The 17,884-nt window shown below is 33.2% G+C and overlaps 1 protein-coding gene across 10 annotated transcripts in view; it reads left to right on the forward strand.

Annotated features, from left to right (window-relative positions):
- The window catches only part of PPP3CB (protein phosphatase 3 catalytic subunit beta), a 54,332-nt gene that overhangs the window by 13,280 nt on the left and 23,168 nt on the right, over positions 1-17,884 (forward strand). For 7 of the 10 annotated variants that reach the window (XM_079137090.1, XM_079137092.1, XM_079137096.1 and 4 more), the window contains exons 2-9: positions 4,300-4,500; positions 5,163-5,287; positions 8,147-8,258; positions 11,276-11,421; positions 11,671-11,810; positions 11,921-11,998; positions 12,103-12,197; positions 15,007-15,132. In XM_079137090.1, the coding sequence (XP_078993216.1) occupies positions 4,300-4,500; positions 5,163-5,287; positions 8,147-8,258; positions 11,276-11,421; positions 11,671-11,810; positions 11,921-11,998; positions 12,103-12,197; positions 15,007-15,132 (1,023 nt within the window). The remainder of the gene's footprint in view (positions 1-4,299; positions 4,501-5,162; positions 5,288-8,146; positions 8,259-11,275; positions 11,422-11,670; positions 11,811-11,920; positions 11,999-12,102; positions 12,198-15,006; positions 15,133-17,884) is intronic. The other 3 variants (XM_079137093.1, XM_079137098.1, XM_079137091.1) reach the window with 3 other exon arrangements.

Here is a 17,884-nt window from a genome sequence, read left to right on the forward strand (position 1 = left end):
AACAAATGGTACAAGGAAAACTGGAAATTCACGTGTAGTAGAATGAAATTGAATCCCTATCTCTCACCCTGCCCAAGACTTAACTCCAAGTGGACATAGGCATTAGACCAGAGATCCTGCACCTACTAGAAGAAAAAGTAGGCCCAACTCTCTATCATGTCAGCTTAGGAACTGGCCTCCTCAGTAAGGCTCCTAAAACACGAAAATTAAAATGAAGATTCAATAAATGGGATGATATCAAACTAAAAAGCTTCACTACAAAAGGATACATTCAAGAATGTGAAGAGAGAGTCTACAGAATGGGAGAAAATCTCTACCATCTGCACCTCAGAGCATTAATCTCCAGGTTATACAAAAATGTAACAAAAGAAAACCCAATTAATAAGTGGACTAAGGAAAGAACAGACACTTCACAGAATAGGAAATATGAATGGTCAAAAAATACATGAAAAGATGTTCAACATCCCTAGCAATTAGGGAAATGCAAATTAAAACTACATTCCAGTCAGAATGGCAGATATCAAGAATACAAGTAACAAATGTTGACAAGGATGTGGGGAGAAAGGTACACTAATATATTGCAGTGGGACTGCAAACTGCTAATGGAAAACAGTTTATAGAGATTCCTTAGAAAACTTAGAATGGAACCACCATTTGATCCTGTTATCCCACTCCTCAGTCTATACTCAAAAGACTTTAAATCAGCACACTACAATGACACAACCACATAAATGTTTATAGCAGCTCAGTTCACAGTAGTAAAACTATTTAATCAACCTAGGTGTGCTTCAACAGATGAATGGATAAATACACAACCAGAGTTACTCTGCATCATGCATAACCACAAGACTAGAATAAGTTATACTCCATGTATGTATAATATGCCAAAATACATTCTGTCATGTATATCTAAAAAGAACAACAAAAAAGAAATTTTAAAAAGAATTCGCCTGTTGGAGTTAGTAAAAGAATCAAATAAATTTAATTGATAAGTAGTAATTTTCTAAGCTATGTAATCTCAAAATTGTGTCATCAAAAATAGACCTCCAACCGGGCGCAGTGGTACACGCCTGTAATCCCAGCAGCTCAGGAGGCTGAGGCAGGATGATCAGGAGTTCAAGGCCAGCCTCAGCAAAAGTGAGGTGCTAAGCAAGTCAGTGAGATCCTGTCTCTAAGTAAAATACACAATAGGGCTGGGGGTGTGGCTCAGTGATCTAGTGCTCCTGAGTTCAATCCCCGGTTAAACCGCGCCCCCCCCCCCAAAAAAAAAAAAAATAGACCTTCCTGGGCTGAGGTTGTAGTTCAGTGATAGAGTGCTTGCCTGGCACATGTGAGGCACTAGATTTGATCCTTAGCACCACATAAAAAAACAAATTTTAAACATAGACCTTTCTATTTTACCTTGCATTCAATTAATATTACTTAAAAATAGTACAGTTGGTGATTACTTGTTGAAATCATAAATATATACTGCAGGAATGTAAATACCTATCAATAGTTAGACCAAAGAGAACTTTTTGAAAAATTTGCAGTGATAGCATTTTATATATATTAAAATGTACTGTATCTCCTCCAACTTAGATGGCAGTGAAAGTGATTTGTGCCTGAAAAGTGTGGTGGATGACTGAAAAAGCAACTCCGGTGATAAGGAATACATTGATGTTGAAGATATGCATGATGACTTTAAATGAAAGTGTTCGTGAAATATAAGTAGGAGAAAAACTATTTCTAAGTTATCATGATTTGTTATAAGTCTACATATGTGCTATATATACTAAATAATTTTAAATTTCTTTTTTTAATTTTTATTGTAAACAAATGGGATACATGTTGTTTCTGTTTGTAGATGGAGTAACAGCATACCATTTGCATATTCATACATTTACATAGAGTAATGATGTTTGATTCATTCCATTATTTTTTTCCTTCCCCCCCACCCCTCCCACCTCTCTTTTCCCTCTATACAGTCCCTCCTTCCTCCATTCTTGCCCCCCTCCCACCCCCCATTATGTGTCATCATCCGTTTATCAGTGAGATCATTCGTCTTTTGAGATTGGGCACTTAACATGATATTCTCCAGTTTCATCCATTTGCCTGCAAATGCCATAATTTTATTATTCTTTATATCTGAGCAATATTCCATTGTATATATATACCACAGTTTCTTTATCCATTCATCAATTGAAGGGCATCTAGGTTGGTTCCACAGTCTGGCTATTGTGAATTGAGCAGCTATGAACATTGATGTGGTGTATCTCTGTAGTATGCTGATTTTAAGTCCTTTGGGTATAGGCCAAGGAGTGGGATAGCTGGGTCAAATGGTAGGTTCATTCCAAGTTTTCTGAGGAATCTCCACACTGCTTTCCAGAATGGCTGCACTAATTTGCATCCCCACCAGCAATGTATGAGTGTACCTTTTTCCCCACATCCTCTCCAATACCTATTGTTGCTTGTATTCTTGATAATCGCCATTCTAATTGGGGTGAGATGGAATCTTAGTGTAGTTTTGATTTGCATTTCTCTCATTACTAAAGATGGTGAACATTTTTCATATGTTTGTTGATTGCTTGTAGATCTTCTTCTGTGAAGTGTCTGTTCATATCCTTAGCCCATTTGTTGATTGGGTTATTTGTATTCTTGGTGTAGAGTTTTTTGAGTTCTTTATATATTCTGGAAATTAGTGCTCTATCTGAAGTATGAGTGGCAAAGATATTCTCCCACTCTGTAGGCTCTCTCTTCACATTGCTGATAGTTTCCTTTGCTGAGAGAAAGCTATTTAGTTTGAATCTATCCCAGTTATTGATTCTTGCTTTTATTTCTTGTGCTATGGGAGTCTTGTTAAGGAAGTCTGATCCTAAGCCAACAAGGTGAAGATTTGGACCTACTTGTTCTTCCATAAGATCCTGGGTCTCTGGTCTGATTTCAAGGTCCTTGATCCATTCTGAGTTGATTTTTGTGCAGGGTGAGAGATAGGGGTTTAGTTTCATTCTGTTGCATATGGATTTCCAGTTCTGCCAGCACCATTTGTTGAAGAGGTTATCTTTTCTCCATTGCATATTTTTGGCACCTTTGTCTAGTATGAGAAAATTGTATTTATTTGGGTTTGTGTCCGTGTCCTCTATTCTGTACCATTGATCTACCTATTTTGGTGCCAATACCATGCCGTTTTTGTTACTATTACTTTGTAGTATAGTTGAAGTTCTGGTATTGCGATACCCCCTGTTTCATTCTTCCTGCTAAGGATTGCTTTAGCTATTCTGGTTTTCTTATTTTAAATTTCATAAGTAAACATTTGACTTTTATATATGTCCCTAAAAGATTATATTCAGGTTATCCAACAACATTGTTTTTTTTTTTTTTTTTTTTTTTTTATGGTTTTATTAGAAACTTGGTACATCACCATATATTTGGAATTTCTTTTCTTTTCTTTTCTTCTTTTTTGGTACCAGTGCCGGAACCCAGGGGTACTTTATCACTGATCCACATCCCCAGCCCTTTTTACTTTTTATTTGGAGACAGGGTCTTGCTCAGTTGCTTAGAGCCTTGCTAAGTTGCTGAGGCTGGTTTTGAACTTATGATCCTCCTGCCTGAGCCTTCTGAGCTGGGATGACACCACTCCCGACTGGGATTTCTTTCTATTCAGGCATATGTAGTATTAAATTCTATTTACTGAATTTCATTTAAGGTGAACAGTTTAACTCATTTTGAGAGTTCTGCTGAAAATGTTTTGGCCTAAAGGAAAACTTTAGTTGTCTTGGAAAGAGTTTTAATTTTGTGAAACAACTAATTTGCCTAATCTTTCTCAACAAGGAAAATGTTATTCTGTATGGCTCAATAAAAATTACTATTGGCTTTGGGGTTGTGTCTTCAGTGGTAGAGTGCTTGCCTAGCAGGTGTGAGGCACTGAGTTCGATTCTCAGCACCACATATAAATAAATGAATTAAAAAAGGTCTGTCAACATCCAAAGATGTGTGTATGTGTGTGTGTGTGTGTGTGTGTATATATATACATTTTTTTTTAAAGTACTATTGGCTCTGGATTTAGCTCAGTGGTAGAATACTTGCTGTCATGCTCTAGGCCCTGGGTTCCATCCCCAGCACCACAGGAAAAAAAGTGTAATTTGATTACCCTTTTAGAAAAAAAGTTCTTAAAAATATAAATACTCTACCCAGTAAATGAAGAAGAAACAAAAACCCCTGCTTTTCAATTTTATTTTTATATACTTAGGTCCAGTGATTAGTTCTTACGTTAATATATTGTTAGTGACTAATTTTGTATTGATTTTTTAAAAATTTCAGCTGTTCCTTTCCCCCCAACACATCGATTGACATCTGAAGAAGTATTTGATATGGATGGGATACCCAGGGTTGATGTTCTGAAGAATCACCTAGTAAAAGAAGGTCGGGTAGATGAAGAAATTGCACTTAGAATTATCAATGAGGGTGCTGCCATCCTTCGGAGAGAGAAAACAATGATAGAAGTAGAAGCCCCAATTACAGGTAAATTTATGCTTTAGATATTATTTTTATTATGTCATTATTTAGTTCCCCGAATACAAAACTATTTCTTTTTCAGTCATATCATATACTAAGTTAATATTATATGGACAGTATCTTGAATTTGGAAATTGTTTTCTGTTCTTGAAAGTTTCTGCTAGATTTCAGTGAACAGACATGATCCTAAATATAAGTACTGAGATTAGTCTAATATGCTTTTGCGAAGGTTTCATCAGTTATATTGGCCATACTTCGATTTGATTCAACGCTTACTTTCTTTCAATCATTAGGTGCAAATACTTTGTCATATCAGATAACAAAGGTGATGGTTTACAGAGTTAGCATGGAGATTTTACTGCCACCATTATAATTTTGTTATCCCATGACCTAAACACATCCTTGGCTTCCTAAAGAGGAGCTTGTATAAATTCAGATGAAAAGTTTGTCACTGATGGTAAATTTTGTTTCTTCTGTTACATCTTGTTTCAGATGTTGAGCACAGGAACACTTGGTTATACATCCTCCCTATGTGACTCTTCATAGACCACTTCCTTCTCAGAGAATTCTTGATAGCATTTACACTATTATGTAAAGGAAATTAGAATTTAAGTAATATTTGTTATTTCAAAGGATTTTTTTCACATGTAACAATCTTCTTGTTTCAGTGTGTGGTGACATCCATGGCCAATTTTTTGATCTGATGAAACTTTTTGAAGTAGGAGGATCACCCGCTAATACACGATACCTTTTTCTTGGTGATTATGTGGACAGAGGTTATTTTAGTATAGAGGTAATAATCATATACTATCATTTGCTTTGCTCTTAAGTGTTATCATAGATGATTTCCATTAATTCCTGGTACAGTAAGTTCCTAAAACTATCTGTTGGGTTCTTTTTAATACCTCTTCATATTCTGAAGTTTATAAGAAAAGCCATTATTTATTTCTCTTCTTTCAGACCATTCAATTAATTTTCTTTATGTGACTGCTTATAATTATAATTGACCTTTTTCCCAGGGGAAATAGTGAGTAAACTGAGAGGTCTTTATTGCCCTGTTATCTCATGGCTTTAAGAAGCTATTGATGTTTATTTTTGTATCGATTTGTCTCTTTTGCCCCTAAAGGCATTAAGCCATGTGGAAGAAAAAAAAAAACAAACTAAATTCCATCTGATGAAATAAAACATAATTCTCTTATTGCTTAAGCCCTAGTGCTTATATCACTTATCATGTACCTATTAAGACTCAAGTGTAACCAAACAACAATAGACCCAAGTATATCATGTGGAATCTTTGTATATTCTGAAAGGATTAATTTGTTTTTAAAAACTTAAGAGGCATTAAAATGACCTGTTGATCAACAATTGACAGTAGATGATTCTTTTTCTCCTTTTTCTTTTCTAATTATTTGAAGTATGGTAAATATAGAATAATTGAAATTTTCTAACATATGCATCTCTTCTTTTTAAAAATAAAAATGGAACCATATTATAACATTATTCTATAACTTGCTTTTTTCAATACATCCCTACACTGTGAATGTCTTTCAAAATAAATAAATCTGTAGCATCATTTTTAATATTTGCATTGTCTTCCATTGAATAAACAAACCATAGTGAATTTCTTGGTGTTACAAACTTAAGTTGTTCCAAACATTTTTGCCATACAAATGATGCCTCAGTGAGTCAATTTATTTAATAATAAATTTTAATAAAGCCAATTTATTCATATATCAGTGCACATTTGCCCTACTATTTTTGTAGGACAGACTCCCAAAAGTAGAATAGCTAGGTCAAAGCTCCATTGATATATATTTATGTTGTGCATTTAAAATTTTCCAACCATATTCTGAACACTTAACAGACATTGATTAATCCTCACAACATTTTTATGAGGTAAGTACTTTTATTTTATTCATTTTATAGATTTTATAGATGAGGAACCTGGGGCTTGGAGAGGTTAAGTAACTTGCCCAAAGTCAGTCGTTAGTATAGTTAGCATAGTTAGGCAGTCTGATTCAAAGCCTGTGCTTTTAATCAGCTCTCCTAATAGGCATTGATGGTTTACCAGATGAATCCCCATGCTAGTTACTGTTGTTTATATCTACTTCTCCAGTGTTTTCAATATACTTTGCTTCCTGAGGTTTACTAGGATTGCCAGTGTGAAAAGGGAATTCTTATCTCTGTTCGTCTTGACTGCCTTACGAATTTTATTATCCTGAGTTTTTGTTTTCCTCCCATTCATAGTTTTCATTATCAGCCCCCTTAATTTTCTCTGAATTACCTTGGTGCTTTCAGAAACTTAGAAAATGGCCCTAAAAAAATTGTAAGGCATTTGATAAAACTATACACAATTTTTGGAACCTTAGTTGATAACTAAGCTTGTTCTACCTATGTATGTATTACTATTTTGTAGTTATGATTCATTTAATGCGTTTTCTTGTTATAAGAAGAAAATAACAAAGAATCAAAATAAACAACATGTTGAGCTGGGTGCAGTGGTACATGCCTATGATCCCAGCAAATTGGGAGGCTGAATAGCCTGGGCAACTTAGTAAGACCCTGTCTCAAGATAAAATTTATAAAAAGAGTCTAGGGATGTAGCCTAAAGGTAGAACACTCCTGGATTCAATTCTCGGTACCACAAAGTAGGTGGGGAGGGGGGAGCAACATACTGAGTAAATACATACTTTACTTAATAAAGTATTTCCTTTTTTGTGTGTGTGTGTTTTTTTTACTTGTGAATAAAATTAAGAGCTGAATAGTTAGAAACTTTTCAGCATACATTAACTTGTTAAAATAATTTTTTTCTTTTTGTATATTATTATAAAAACCATACTTAATTTCAATATGAAAGTTCTACCTGTTTTTTAACCAAGTAAGTAAAATGTTAGTGTCTTTCTTATGTTAAATCTAGTTTTAACATGCAGCTACTGTACTTTTTTCCTTTTATTATAAAAATTGCATTTTCTTTGATTGGTTTAGATAATAGGTGGTTACCTTATGTGAGGTAACAGTCATAATCAATAAAACAAACTTACATACAAAACAAACATGGCCCTTTCCTTTATTAGGCAGCATAGCATAGTGCTTAAGATTGGAGGTTTAGAATCCTGTTTTCATTACTTAGGAGTTTTGTGATTTTGGACAAGTTACTTAAGTTTGTTGCTTCAGTTTCCTTATTTATAAAACAGATAATATTATGTACTTCATAGTGTTGTTCGAGGAATAAATGAGAGATTAATTACATTGTAAAATACTCCATAAACATTAGCTATTATTTTTGACTTTATATTTATTAATGTATTTAAGGAAGCCATTCTGATAATTGATTTTCATATCAAACAATTTATAAACCTAAAGTAATAGTTTATTTGACTCATCGATTCAACAAACATTTATTGCTCTTTTCCTATTTGCTAGGTACTCTTCTAGGAGTGGAGAATTAGAAGCAGTAAGGCAACAAAGTCTGTGGTCTCCTGGAGCTTTTATTTTAGTAAAGGATAAAGAGAGATAAAAAAAGAATAATAGAGATTGTAAGGGTGATAGTTTTAAAAAAGGGTAATACAGTTAAAGGTAAAAGAGCAAAGATTAAATAACTTAGTTAAGCAAAAGTGTGAGAGAAATTCACTGGAAACATTTTCTTTTGCAGTGTGTCTTATATTTATGGGTTTTGAAGATTCTGTACCCAAGTACATTATTTCTTCTGAGAGGCAACCATGAATGCAGACACCTTACTGAATATTTTACCTTTAAGCAGGAATGTGAGTACTTTCAGGAGAAATATTTTCACTTTCTCAGTATTCATATGGAATGATGTAGGTAGTAAGATGTGAGTTATAAAGACTTTGCAGTGCAACATGTGAGAACAAATTTTGTGCCTACGCATTTAAGAAGATTGAGAAGATTGTCAGGTACTCTTTAGTGTTTATTGGTATTTAATTCAGGTATTTTTATTTTAATATTTTCTATTAAGTTTAATTCTTACATATGTACTTAGGAATAGTTTGGAGTTTCATACATATTTTTAAATTTTTTAATTGACACACAATTTTACATATTTATGGGGTTGTATGTAGCTTTATTACTAAGATTATTTTTCCTAATAGGAAAAATAAAACAAAAGAAAAACTTCTGGTTATTATTAGATTGCAGATTTTTGTTCCCATGTCTTGAGACATTCCTGTGGAGATTCTTTTTTTTTTTTCCCCATATTTTTTTATTGGTGCATTATAGTTGTACCTGTGAAGATTCTTAATAAATTATCTATCCTGTCATCATTAATTGTATGATATAGAACAATATTTGACCTTTTTTCACACCTTAGATATAATTTAATGCTTATTAATATTCATGACTTTATTACTAAAGTTTTAGAGTTAAGTTCTAAAAATAGGAATTCAATCAATCCTTGATTTTGGTGGGAAACTGGTTCTGGGACCCCACAGATAGCTAAATCTGCAGATGTTCAAGTCTCTTATATAAAATGCTATATTATTTGCATATAACCTCTGAGCATTTTCCTATATACTTTAAATAATCTCTTGATTACTTGTAATTCCTAATACAATGTAAATGTTAAGCAAATGGTTGCTATACTCATTATTTAGGAAATAATGACAAGGAAAAAAGTCTACATGTTTAGTATAGAGGCAGTTATTTTTTTCTGAATATTTTTGATCTGAAGTTGATTGAACTCATGAGTGCAAGACCCATGGCATATAGAGAACCAACTGTAATTCTAAAATTAATTGAGAATCAGAGATATTAGTAGAGACTTGTAGTGAAAAGAAAAATAGAAATGGATAATAGCAGAGATGGCATGCTTATACAATTTCAAGAAAGAGGCACATAAGCTAAATGAATAAAATGAAACCCATGGAAAGTGCATACTTGACCTAAAGCAAACAAGTTAAAATTTTTATTCAACCATTGTTCTGGGAAGCAAGTCTGTCAGCAAATTAGCAAATTTGGAACCTCTTGTTGCTGGATATATATTTTCCTATATTTGAATGTTAAAATATTAACCAAAAGATTCTGGGCTAATCCCTCTTTTCTGCGTCCACACACACACATTCCCTCACAAAAAAACATAGCCTGCTTAAGATGCTTGGGCCTCCCAATATTGAGGCTCTTAGCTGTTATACCCTCCGGGTCAACTTTGTGCAGGAGGTCATAAATAAATAAGGGCTGGGGCTGTAGCTCAGTGTCAGAGCACTTGCCTAGCATGCATGAGGTACTGGGTTCAATCCTTAGCATCACATAAAAATAAACTAACTAAATAAATAGGAATAGTAATGAAGCCCTTTTTGTTCCCCTTAGATAATTAATAAACCACCTACCAAAATCCCACCCAAAACAAAATGTACAGGAATTTAAAGGTATAATGTAACAAAGGGCATGTGCTTATCTTCCTAAAAGTAAACAATAGTTAGATTTGATGGAATTTTATCTGTCTTGTGTTTATATATTGACTTCCTGCTTCACTGCCCATTTTAAACCTTCATTTTAGGGAACCCATCAGCTCTTCTAACATGTGTATTTTTTTAAAAATGGATATACCTTGAGTTTTATAGTGATGTAATGGTCTTGCCTGTAATAATAATAGTCACTGACTCTTCGAATAAAATAATGTAAGTATTAAAACTATTTTAGCCTTCCTTACCAGGCACAATGGTGTACCCCTGTAATCCCAGTGACTCTGGAGGTTGAGGCAGGAGGATTGCACATTCAGGCCAGCCTGGGCAACTTAGCGAGAGCCTGCCTTAAAATTAAATAAAAATGGGGCTGGGGAGATAGCTCAGTCAGTAGAGTGCTTGCCTTGTAAGCACGAGGCCCTGGGTTCGATCCCCAGCACCCAAAAAAAAAAAAAAAAAAAAAAATTAAGTAAAAAGGACTGGGGATGTAGCTCAGTGGTAGAGTGCTTGCCTAGTATACTCAAGTTCCTAGGTTTAGTCCCCAGTACCACAAAAAGCACAACAAAAAAAACCCCTATTGAACCATAAATTTAATTTTTGCCTACAAAGGTGAAGGGTTGAACTGTTTTTAGAGATTTGACTTACTTATTTTTAGCAATATTTTATGTCTATCTGCTACATGTCCATAATAAATTTAGAGAGGGAAAATATTTTTCTTCACAAGACTTGATAACATTGCTTATTTTTGTTGGTTCTTGTAGGGGAAGGGTCTTGCTTTTTAAAAATATATAAACAGTAAAATTCACTCTTTATGTTGTTTAGTTCCATGAGTTTTGACAAATATATAGTATTGTCCATCTCTGTAGTCATGACACAGAAAAGTTTCATCATGCTATAAATCCTTCTTGCTGCTCTTTTTTTTTTTTTTTTTTTTTTGTACCAGGAATTGAACCCAGGTGCTTAACCACTGAGCCACATCCCCGGCCCTTCTAATTTTTTTATTTTGAGGCAGGGTCTTGATAAGTTGCTTGGAGTCTTGCTAAGTTGCTGAGTCTGACTTTGAATATTCCATCCTGTCTCAGCCTCCCGAGTCACTGTTTTGCCCGGCTCTTGCTGCTTGTTTATAGTTACCTCTTCACCTACTCTCAACTCCTGACCACTATTTGTGTGTTTTCTCTCTCCATAGTTTTCTAGCTTTGGTTTTAATTTAGAATATTTACCTTTTATAATTGAAACTATATTATCCATATCTCAGTATAAATACTATATAAGGGAGAAAACAAGAAATAAGAATCTAATATCAGTATCTGTTTTAAAAATGATCTAATAGTGATATATTTTTCAAATGTTTAATTTTTTTCTAGGTAAAATTAAATATTCAGAAAGAGTTTATGAAGCTTGTATGGAAGCTTTTGATAGTCTGCCCCTTGCTGCACTTTTAAATCAACAGTTTCTTTGTGTTCATGGTGGACTTTCACCAGAAATACACACACTGGATGATATTAGAAGAGTGAGTATATATTTTAGTTCTAAAGCTGATTCCTATTTATTGTTTGTTATTGTTCTCTTCAGTGCCAAAATTAGGTAATGGTAAAAAGTAGTATACTGATATTTAGGGAAATAATTTTCTAATCATTCAGAGCAATGTAGTGTGGACTACTTTCGAAGTTGGTATCACTTTCCTATGCACATTCTGTCCTCACTTTTCAGTGAGTTATTTCTGTACTTTGTTTATTTCTTTTCTTTTTTTTTTCCACAGTTAGATAGATTCAAAGAACCACCTGCATTTGGACCAATGTGTGACTTGCTATGGTCTGATCCTTCTGAAGATTTTGGAAATGAAAAATCACAGGAACATTTTAGTCACAATACAGTTCGAGGATGTTCTTATTTTTATAAGTAAGGAAAAATGTGCAAGATTAATCACATTTCAGTTATTTAAAATGGCATATGCTTCATATACACACAAACAAACATTCTTTACTTAATTTACTCTTTTTCCCCTACAGCTATCCAGCAGTGTGTGAATTTTTGCAAAACAATAATTTGTTATCGATTATTAGAGCTCATGAAGCTCAAGATGCAGGGTAAGAATTTTGTTCCCTGACCCAAATTAACGCCTTGAATACAAATCAAACTTAGTAACCATGATTGATGCTTTACGATGCATATTAAGCTATTTGTTTTGCAGCTATAGAATGTACAGAAAAAGTCAAACTACAGGGTTCCCTTCATTAATAACAATTTTTTCGGCACCTAATTACTTAGATGTCTACAATAATAAAGGTAAGATGTTGTTGATAAAAAATTGTTAAACAACTTAGCATTTTAATTTACTTATTTTTTTGAAAATATAATAGAGAAAAAGGGCATTGTTTGAAACCATCCAAATCTCATTTTAAAAAATGGGTATAAGGGAGGGGAGAGAACAAAAAATAAAAATCCAAAATGTGAAACGTCATTATATGTTAACCATTTCACAACTTAGCATTCACAAAAGTAGTTTTTGTAAAAAGTACTCTGAGTTAAGTACATCAAACAAAACAAACATGGTTTTCTTAAACTCCCCTTTCTTAAATCTTTCCCTTATAATCAAGAGGATGTTTTTTTATTTGAATAATAGTGCTGCTGCTTTGACCATTTTGTTCATTTGCACCATCTACTTATTTAGTTTATCATGTTGTTTTATATTCACTGATGTAGATTTTTTTCCTTCTTATTTTCCAGTTTTTATCATTGTCCCAGGAAGATATGTATTTGAACTTTCTTAGATTAATCCATTTTGATGTTCTTTTAGATTTCTCTTTCCTTTCGGCTTTTCTCCTTTTATCTTTTTTTCCTTCATTTGTATTCCATTGGTTTCCATTTCCCCTCCTTCCTTCCAAATTTGATCTGTCTGTAATGATTGGATTTCATTTTATTCTGAACATAACTATTACTGACAGATAATGCCAAGGGTCTTATTCTAGTTAAGTACGTGCCAAGGACATTGAAGATGAGATTGGGCTTATGTAGATCACAATTTCAGAGGAGGAAATTAAGAGGGCAGCTCCAATTTTGTCTTGACACGTCTGGAATTCAGTTGACAATTTCATAGCTTCAAACTTAGGCTATAGTAGATGTGCCAGGAGAAAGGAACAGAAGGTTAAAGACTTTTAAAAGTACATTTATAAAGATAATGAAGTCATTGCTAAATATGGGTCATGGTGTAAGTTTGGAAGAGAAGCAGAAGATGTTTTTGGATGATGGGAAATGATGGCTAAGGGATTAAAACATTTGCCTGAGATCAAATCGTAGCATACTGGATAATTTAGAATATGCTATAAGAATTTATATCTAATGAAATGTGCTTCATTTTTGAAAAGAAGCATATCTAAGTTTTGACTCCATTCTAAGAACAGAATTGAGCACTACATTTAACTTTCTGCTAGTGCTCTAAATCATCAACTATGACTTCCCATTGTCAGTATTACAGCCCATTTGATTACTTCTTTAATAATTGTCCTTTGTCGGGCTGGGGGTATAGCTCAGTTGGTAGAGTGCTTGCCTCGCAAGCACAAGGCCCTGGGTTCGATCCCCAGCACTGCAAAAAAAAAAAAAAAAAAAAAAAAAAAAAATCAAAAAACAAAAAACCAAATAATTGTCCTTTGTCATTTTGACTCAGGAGGTTAAAGAATCAATTTTTTTAGTACTTAAAAATGAAACTCAAATCATTGAATCTCTTTTCAAAATCAAATGTCTATTAGTTCTTCTGAGTCAGAACATAAATAATGTTAATGATTTCAGTATTTCCATAGTATGGGCATGTTTGTAATGTTTCATTTCTACCAATAAGACAATTTTCTAGATTTTAAAGTAAGATTTGAAAGTTTGGTATCAAACTGAAGCTAAGTTTAAATATTATTTCACATGGGAATTTTATAAGGGAAACGAACATAATACATATTAAGTTAGTAAATGCTAACATATAGCAGGATTACATTTGGTTCTGTATTAGCCAAAATTGCAGATCTTGGAACTTTTAACGTCTGCGTTTCAGTACTTTTCATTAAAGTAAAAAAAAAAAAAAAAAACTACATAATTATTATAATATTTGCAAAACATTTTATACTTTTATGTAGTTTAATGTGAAATACCTTCTCTGATCTTAAAATAAACTGAGACTGTATAGACATTTTACTTTATTTTTTAATTTTTTCCAGGGCTTCATACATGCTAGGCAAGCCCTCAGCCACTCAACTACATCCCTAATGTCCATTTTATAAATGAAATAAAAAAAACCCAGATTAAATGATTTATCATATACTGTATAGCTAGTAATATGCTATAGTTTAGATTAGAATCTAGCGCTTGTAACCCCATGTTCCATAAACTAATAAAACCTGTGTCAGAAATATGTGAAGGTTAATTTAAGATTAATTATATAAAGTTATCAAAGCATTAGGAAGATATCCAAAATTGAGATGAATATATTATCTTTGAATTATTTAGTTCTATTTTCTGGTATTTTAGTAAAAATTTTTTTTTCCTAAATTAAGTAAAATACTTCCTTTTAGTAGTTTTATCTGATTTCCTATATTAAACAAAATAAATACATTGATAATCCATAAATAAAATGTTCTATACTGGTAGATTTTTTGTTTGTTTGTTTGTTTGCTTTGTTATACCATTGAGCTCTCTTTATCAAGTTGCCTGCAGCTAAAAAGATCCTCTTTAATTCTTCAATTTATCTGAACATTAAAAACCTAGAAAATTGCTCATTGTCATTCTGTTTCTTTTAAAAAATTGAGTTTTCACAATTTTGGATTTAGTAAAGGTGCATGTTCGTTATTGAATTATAAAGTAAAACAAACATTCTGAAAAGAATCTGGAAATTTCATTAATAATAACTTAAATGTGTTACTCTACATAAAAGTGTGTTTAAAACAGAAGTGTGTTGTTATGAAAAATTAGTTCCTATCTCCCTCCACCAGCCCAGATTCTACTCATCCCTCAAATGTCCTCCCTCTTAAAAAGACATCTTCTTGTTTTTATGTATTTTGTATTTTCAAGGCTAAAGCTGAATTGTTGTGTTGACATTTAACTTATCTTGCAGCTGCTGTATTAAAGTATGAAAATAATGTGATGAATATTCGGCAGTTCAACTGTTCTCCACATCCTTACTGGTTGCCCAATTTTATGGATGTCTTCACATGGTCTTTACCATTTGTTGGAGAAAAAGGTATGATTTTTTTTTTTTTTTTTTAATAAAAGGAACTGTTTTATTATCATTACATTTACTCCAGTTTACTATCACTGTCACATACTTGCTAAAGGAAACTGAAGTCTGATTTTTACTGTGGTTACATTTCTACTTGTGTCTGTGGGTGTGGATATAAGAGCCTCAAAGATATTTTAGTTAGCTGTTTACAGCCCCCATGTGAGGGTGCCTGGGGGACTGGAAGAAGACTTATAAATAGCCTGATGTTGTCTTCAGCTGTTGGATTTTCCTTCTTTTTGTCTTTAGTGTAAATCTTTTATGGAGGAATATCTTTGTATTGGACATGACTCTTCTGCATATTTTGACACTATTTTTTGGAATGCCACAGCAATTTATGGGAGAATTTAATAGCCCTTATTTTGGCAATGTTAGTCATCTTGTAGTATGTCTGTACTTCTAGAGAAATGATAGAGATCTCAGTTCTAACCTAATATTTTTTCTCGTAAGTCAGAAATACGTATAAAATTTTATTAGTGAGCTTTTCTGATAATTTAGAGAAATGCCTACTAAGTAAAGAGTTCTTAAATAAATGGTATTTAGGAAATTTATGTCTTTCATTTCTAGTTTTGTAGAATCCTTAGGCTCTTGTTACCTATCACATTTTTCTTTTCTATTTTAGTGTTAACTTTTTCACAGGGCAGTGCTTCAGTTTTCATATAAGACAAATGACAGCATGAGAGTGCAGACATGATTATAAAACATTTTGTTCTATATCTCCCTCTTTTTTTTTCACACCTCTTCATGTTACAGAATGTTCCTTTCTGTGTGATATGTCACTTCACTTCTGTCAAGGCAATTTTTCTCTCTAAAATTCAGAATTAATATTTAAACTGTGTGCATTAAATAGATTTTCTGCAGATTGCTTTTGGTCTTCATTTACTCAGTAGGTCTGATGTTAACTTAATGTGAAGATAGAATTACTTGCTTTAGCATTTGAGAAGGGGACCAGTTGAAGGCTTAGGTGCAAGGGATGTATTACACTTAACAACCTTCTATCTTTGGTATATGAGAAATAGTTCAATCATAGCATCATCAAGCTAAAGGGAATTTAAGAATTCATCTTGCTTACTCTTTGGCCTCTGGGCTAGACTACAACTCAGCTATTTTGATGTAATATGGGAAGGGAAACTGCTGGGGGCCAGGAAGGTAAGTAGGAGGAAAATGGACTCTATTTAATTTGATTCTATGATGCCGCCACTTAAGGAAATGTTTCATTATATCTAATTTAAAGGTTTATACTGTGAATGTTTAAGGAAAGAAATGGAGGTAATAGGTTTTTCTCAGTGTACCTGTTAAAAACGAGGACATCATAAAGTTTTAAAGCTCATAAGCAAACAATTATGTAGTCCACCTCCTTTTGAGAGATGAGAAAATTTAATTTTGTGGATCTCCTAAAAGTAAAGTGAATATGGAGAATATTAGACTTCTATTGATGTTCCTACTAAATGATCTTTGGTTCTTCTTTTGCCACTCTAAATTATTTTATCTCATAAGAAAGGGAAATATTTAAATCTTTTGACCAGTCGTTTTCCTGTGTGGATCTTTTCTGAGTTAAAAAAGTGAGGCAGGAGGATCACACATTCAAAGCCAGCCTCAGCAGCTTAGTGAGGACCTCAGCAACCTATTGATACCCTGTCTCAAAATTAAAAAAGGGGCTGAGGTTGTGGCCCAGTGGTTAAGCACCCCTGGTATGGGAAAGGGAAAAAAAGAAAGAAAGAAAGAAAGCTTAGATTTTAACATTGCACATGTAGAATCTTAGCCGGTGTCTAGTGCATTAGTAGAATTTTCTCAAACTCTTTTCAGATTTAACATTTTAATACATGATAACTATTTATGTTTAGCCTAACTGCTTTTTTCCCACATTTTTTTATTGGTGCATTACAGGTGTACATAATGATGGATTTTGTTATGTAATCATACTTGGTACAATTTATTTTTTTTTTAATTTTTAGTTGTAGATGGAGACGATACCTTTATTTTGTTTATTTAATTCTTTTTTGTTTTTTCTTTTTTAATTAATGTGGTTCTGGGGATTGAATCTAGTGCCTCCCGCATGCAAGCGTTTTACCTCTGGGTCACATTGCCAGCTCCATACATACAATTTAACAATATAATTTGACCAATATCACTACCTAGCACTTCCCCCCTCTCCTTATCTGTCACCCCTTCATCTCTTTCTTCTACTGATCTCCCTTTGATTTTCATGAGATCCCTCCACACATATGATAGAAAAATGTGACCCTGATCTTCTAACTACTTGATTCTAAATAAATACAAGTGACATTTCATGTGTTCTGCATACAAAAAACTAGTTTCACTCTGGTCTAGACCTTGGGAAACAAGTCACCTAAACTAGAGACTTCCTGAGGAGATAGTTTAAGGTGCAAGGGATACCTTACACTTAACCCCCCCCCCTTTTTTTTTTGGTATATGAGAAATAGTTCAGTCATAGCATCATAGATAAAAGCAGAGTTTCTTTAACCTTTTTGGAGGATAGAAACCCCTTTTTAATTTCATTTTTTCTCATATTTTTTATTGGTATATAAAAACCTTAAACTGGAGGGCTGGGGTTGTAGCTCAGTGGTAGCATGTTTGCCTGGCACGTATGAGGCACTGGGTTTGATTCTCAGCACCACATAAAAATAAGTAAAATAAGGATATTGTGTCCATCTACAAATAAAAATATTTAAAAAGAAAACCCTTAAACTGAAAA

This window comes from Sciurus vulgaris (assembly GCF_902686455.1).
Source record: "Sciurus vulgaris genome assembly, chromosome: 4".
In the NCBI taxonomy this organism is placed as follows: Eukaryota; Metazoa; Chordata; class Mammalia; order Rodentia; family Sciuridae; genus Sciurus; species Sciurus vulgaris.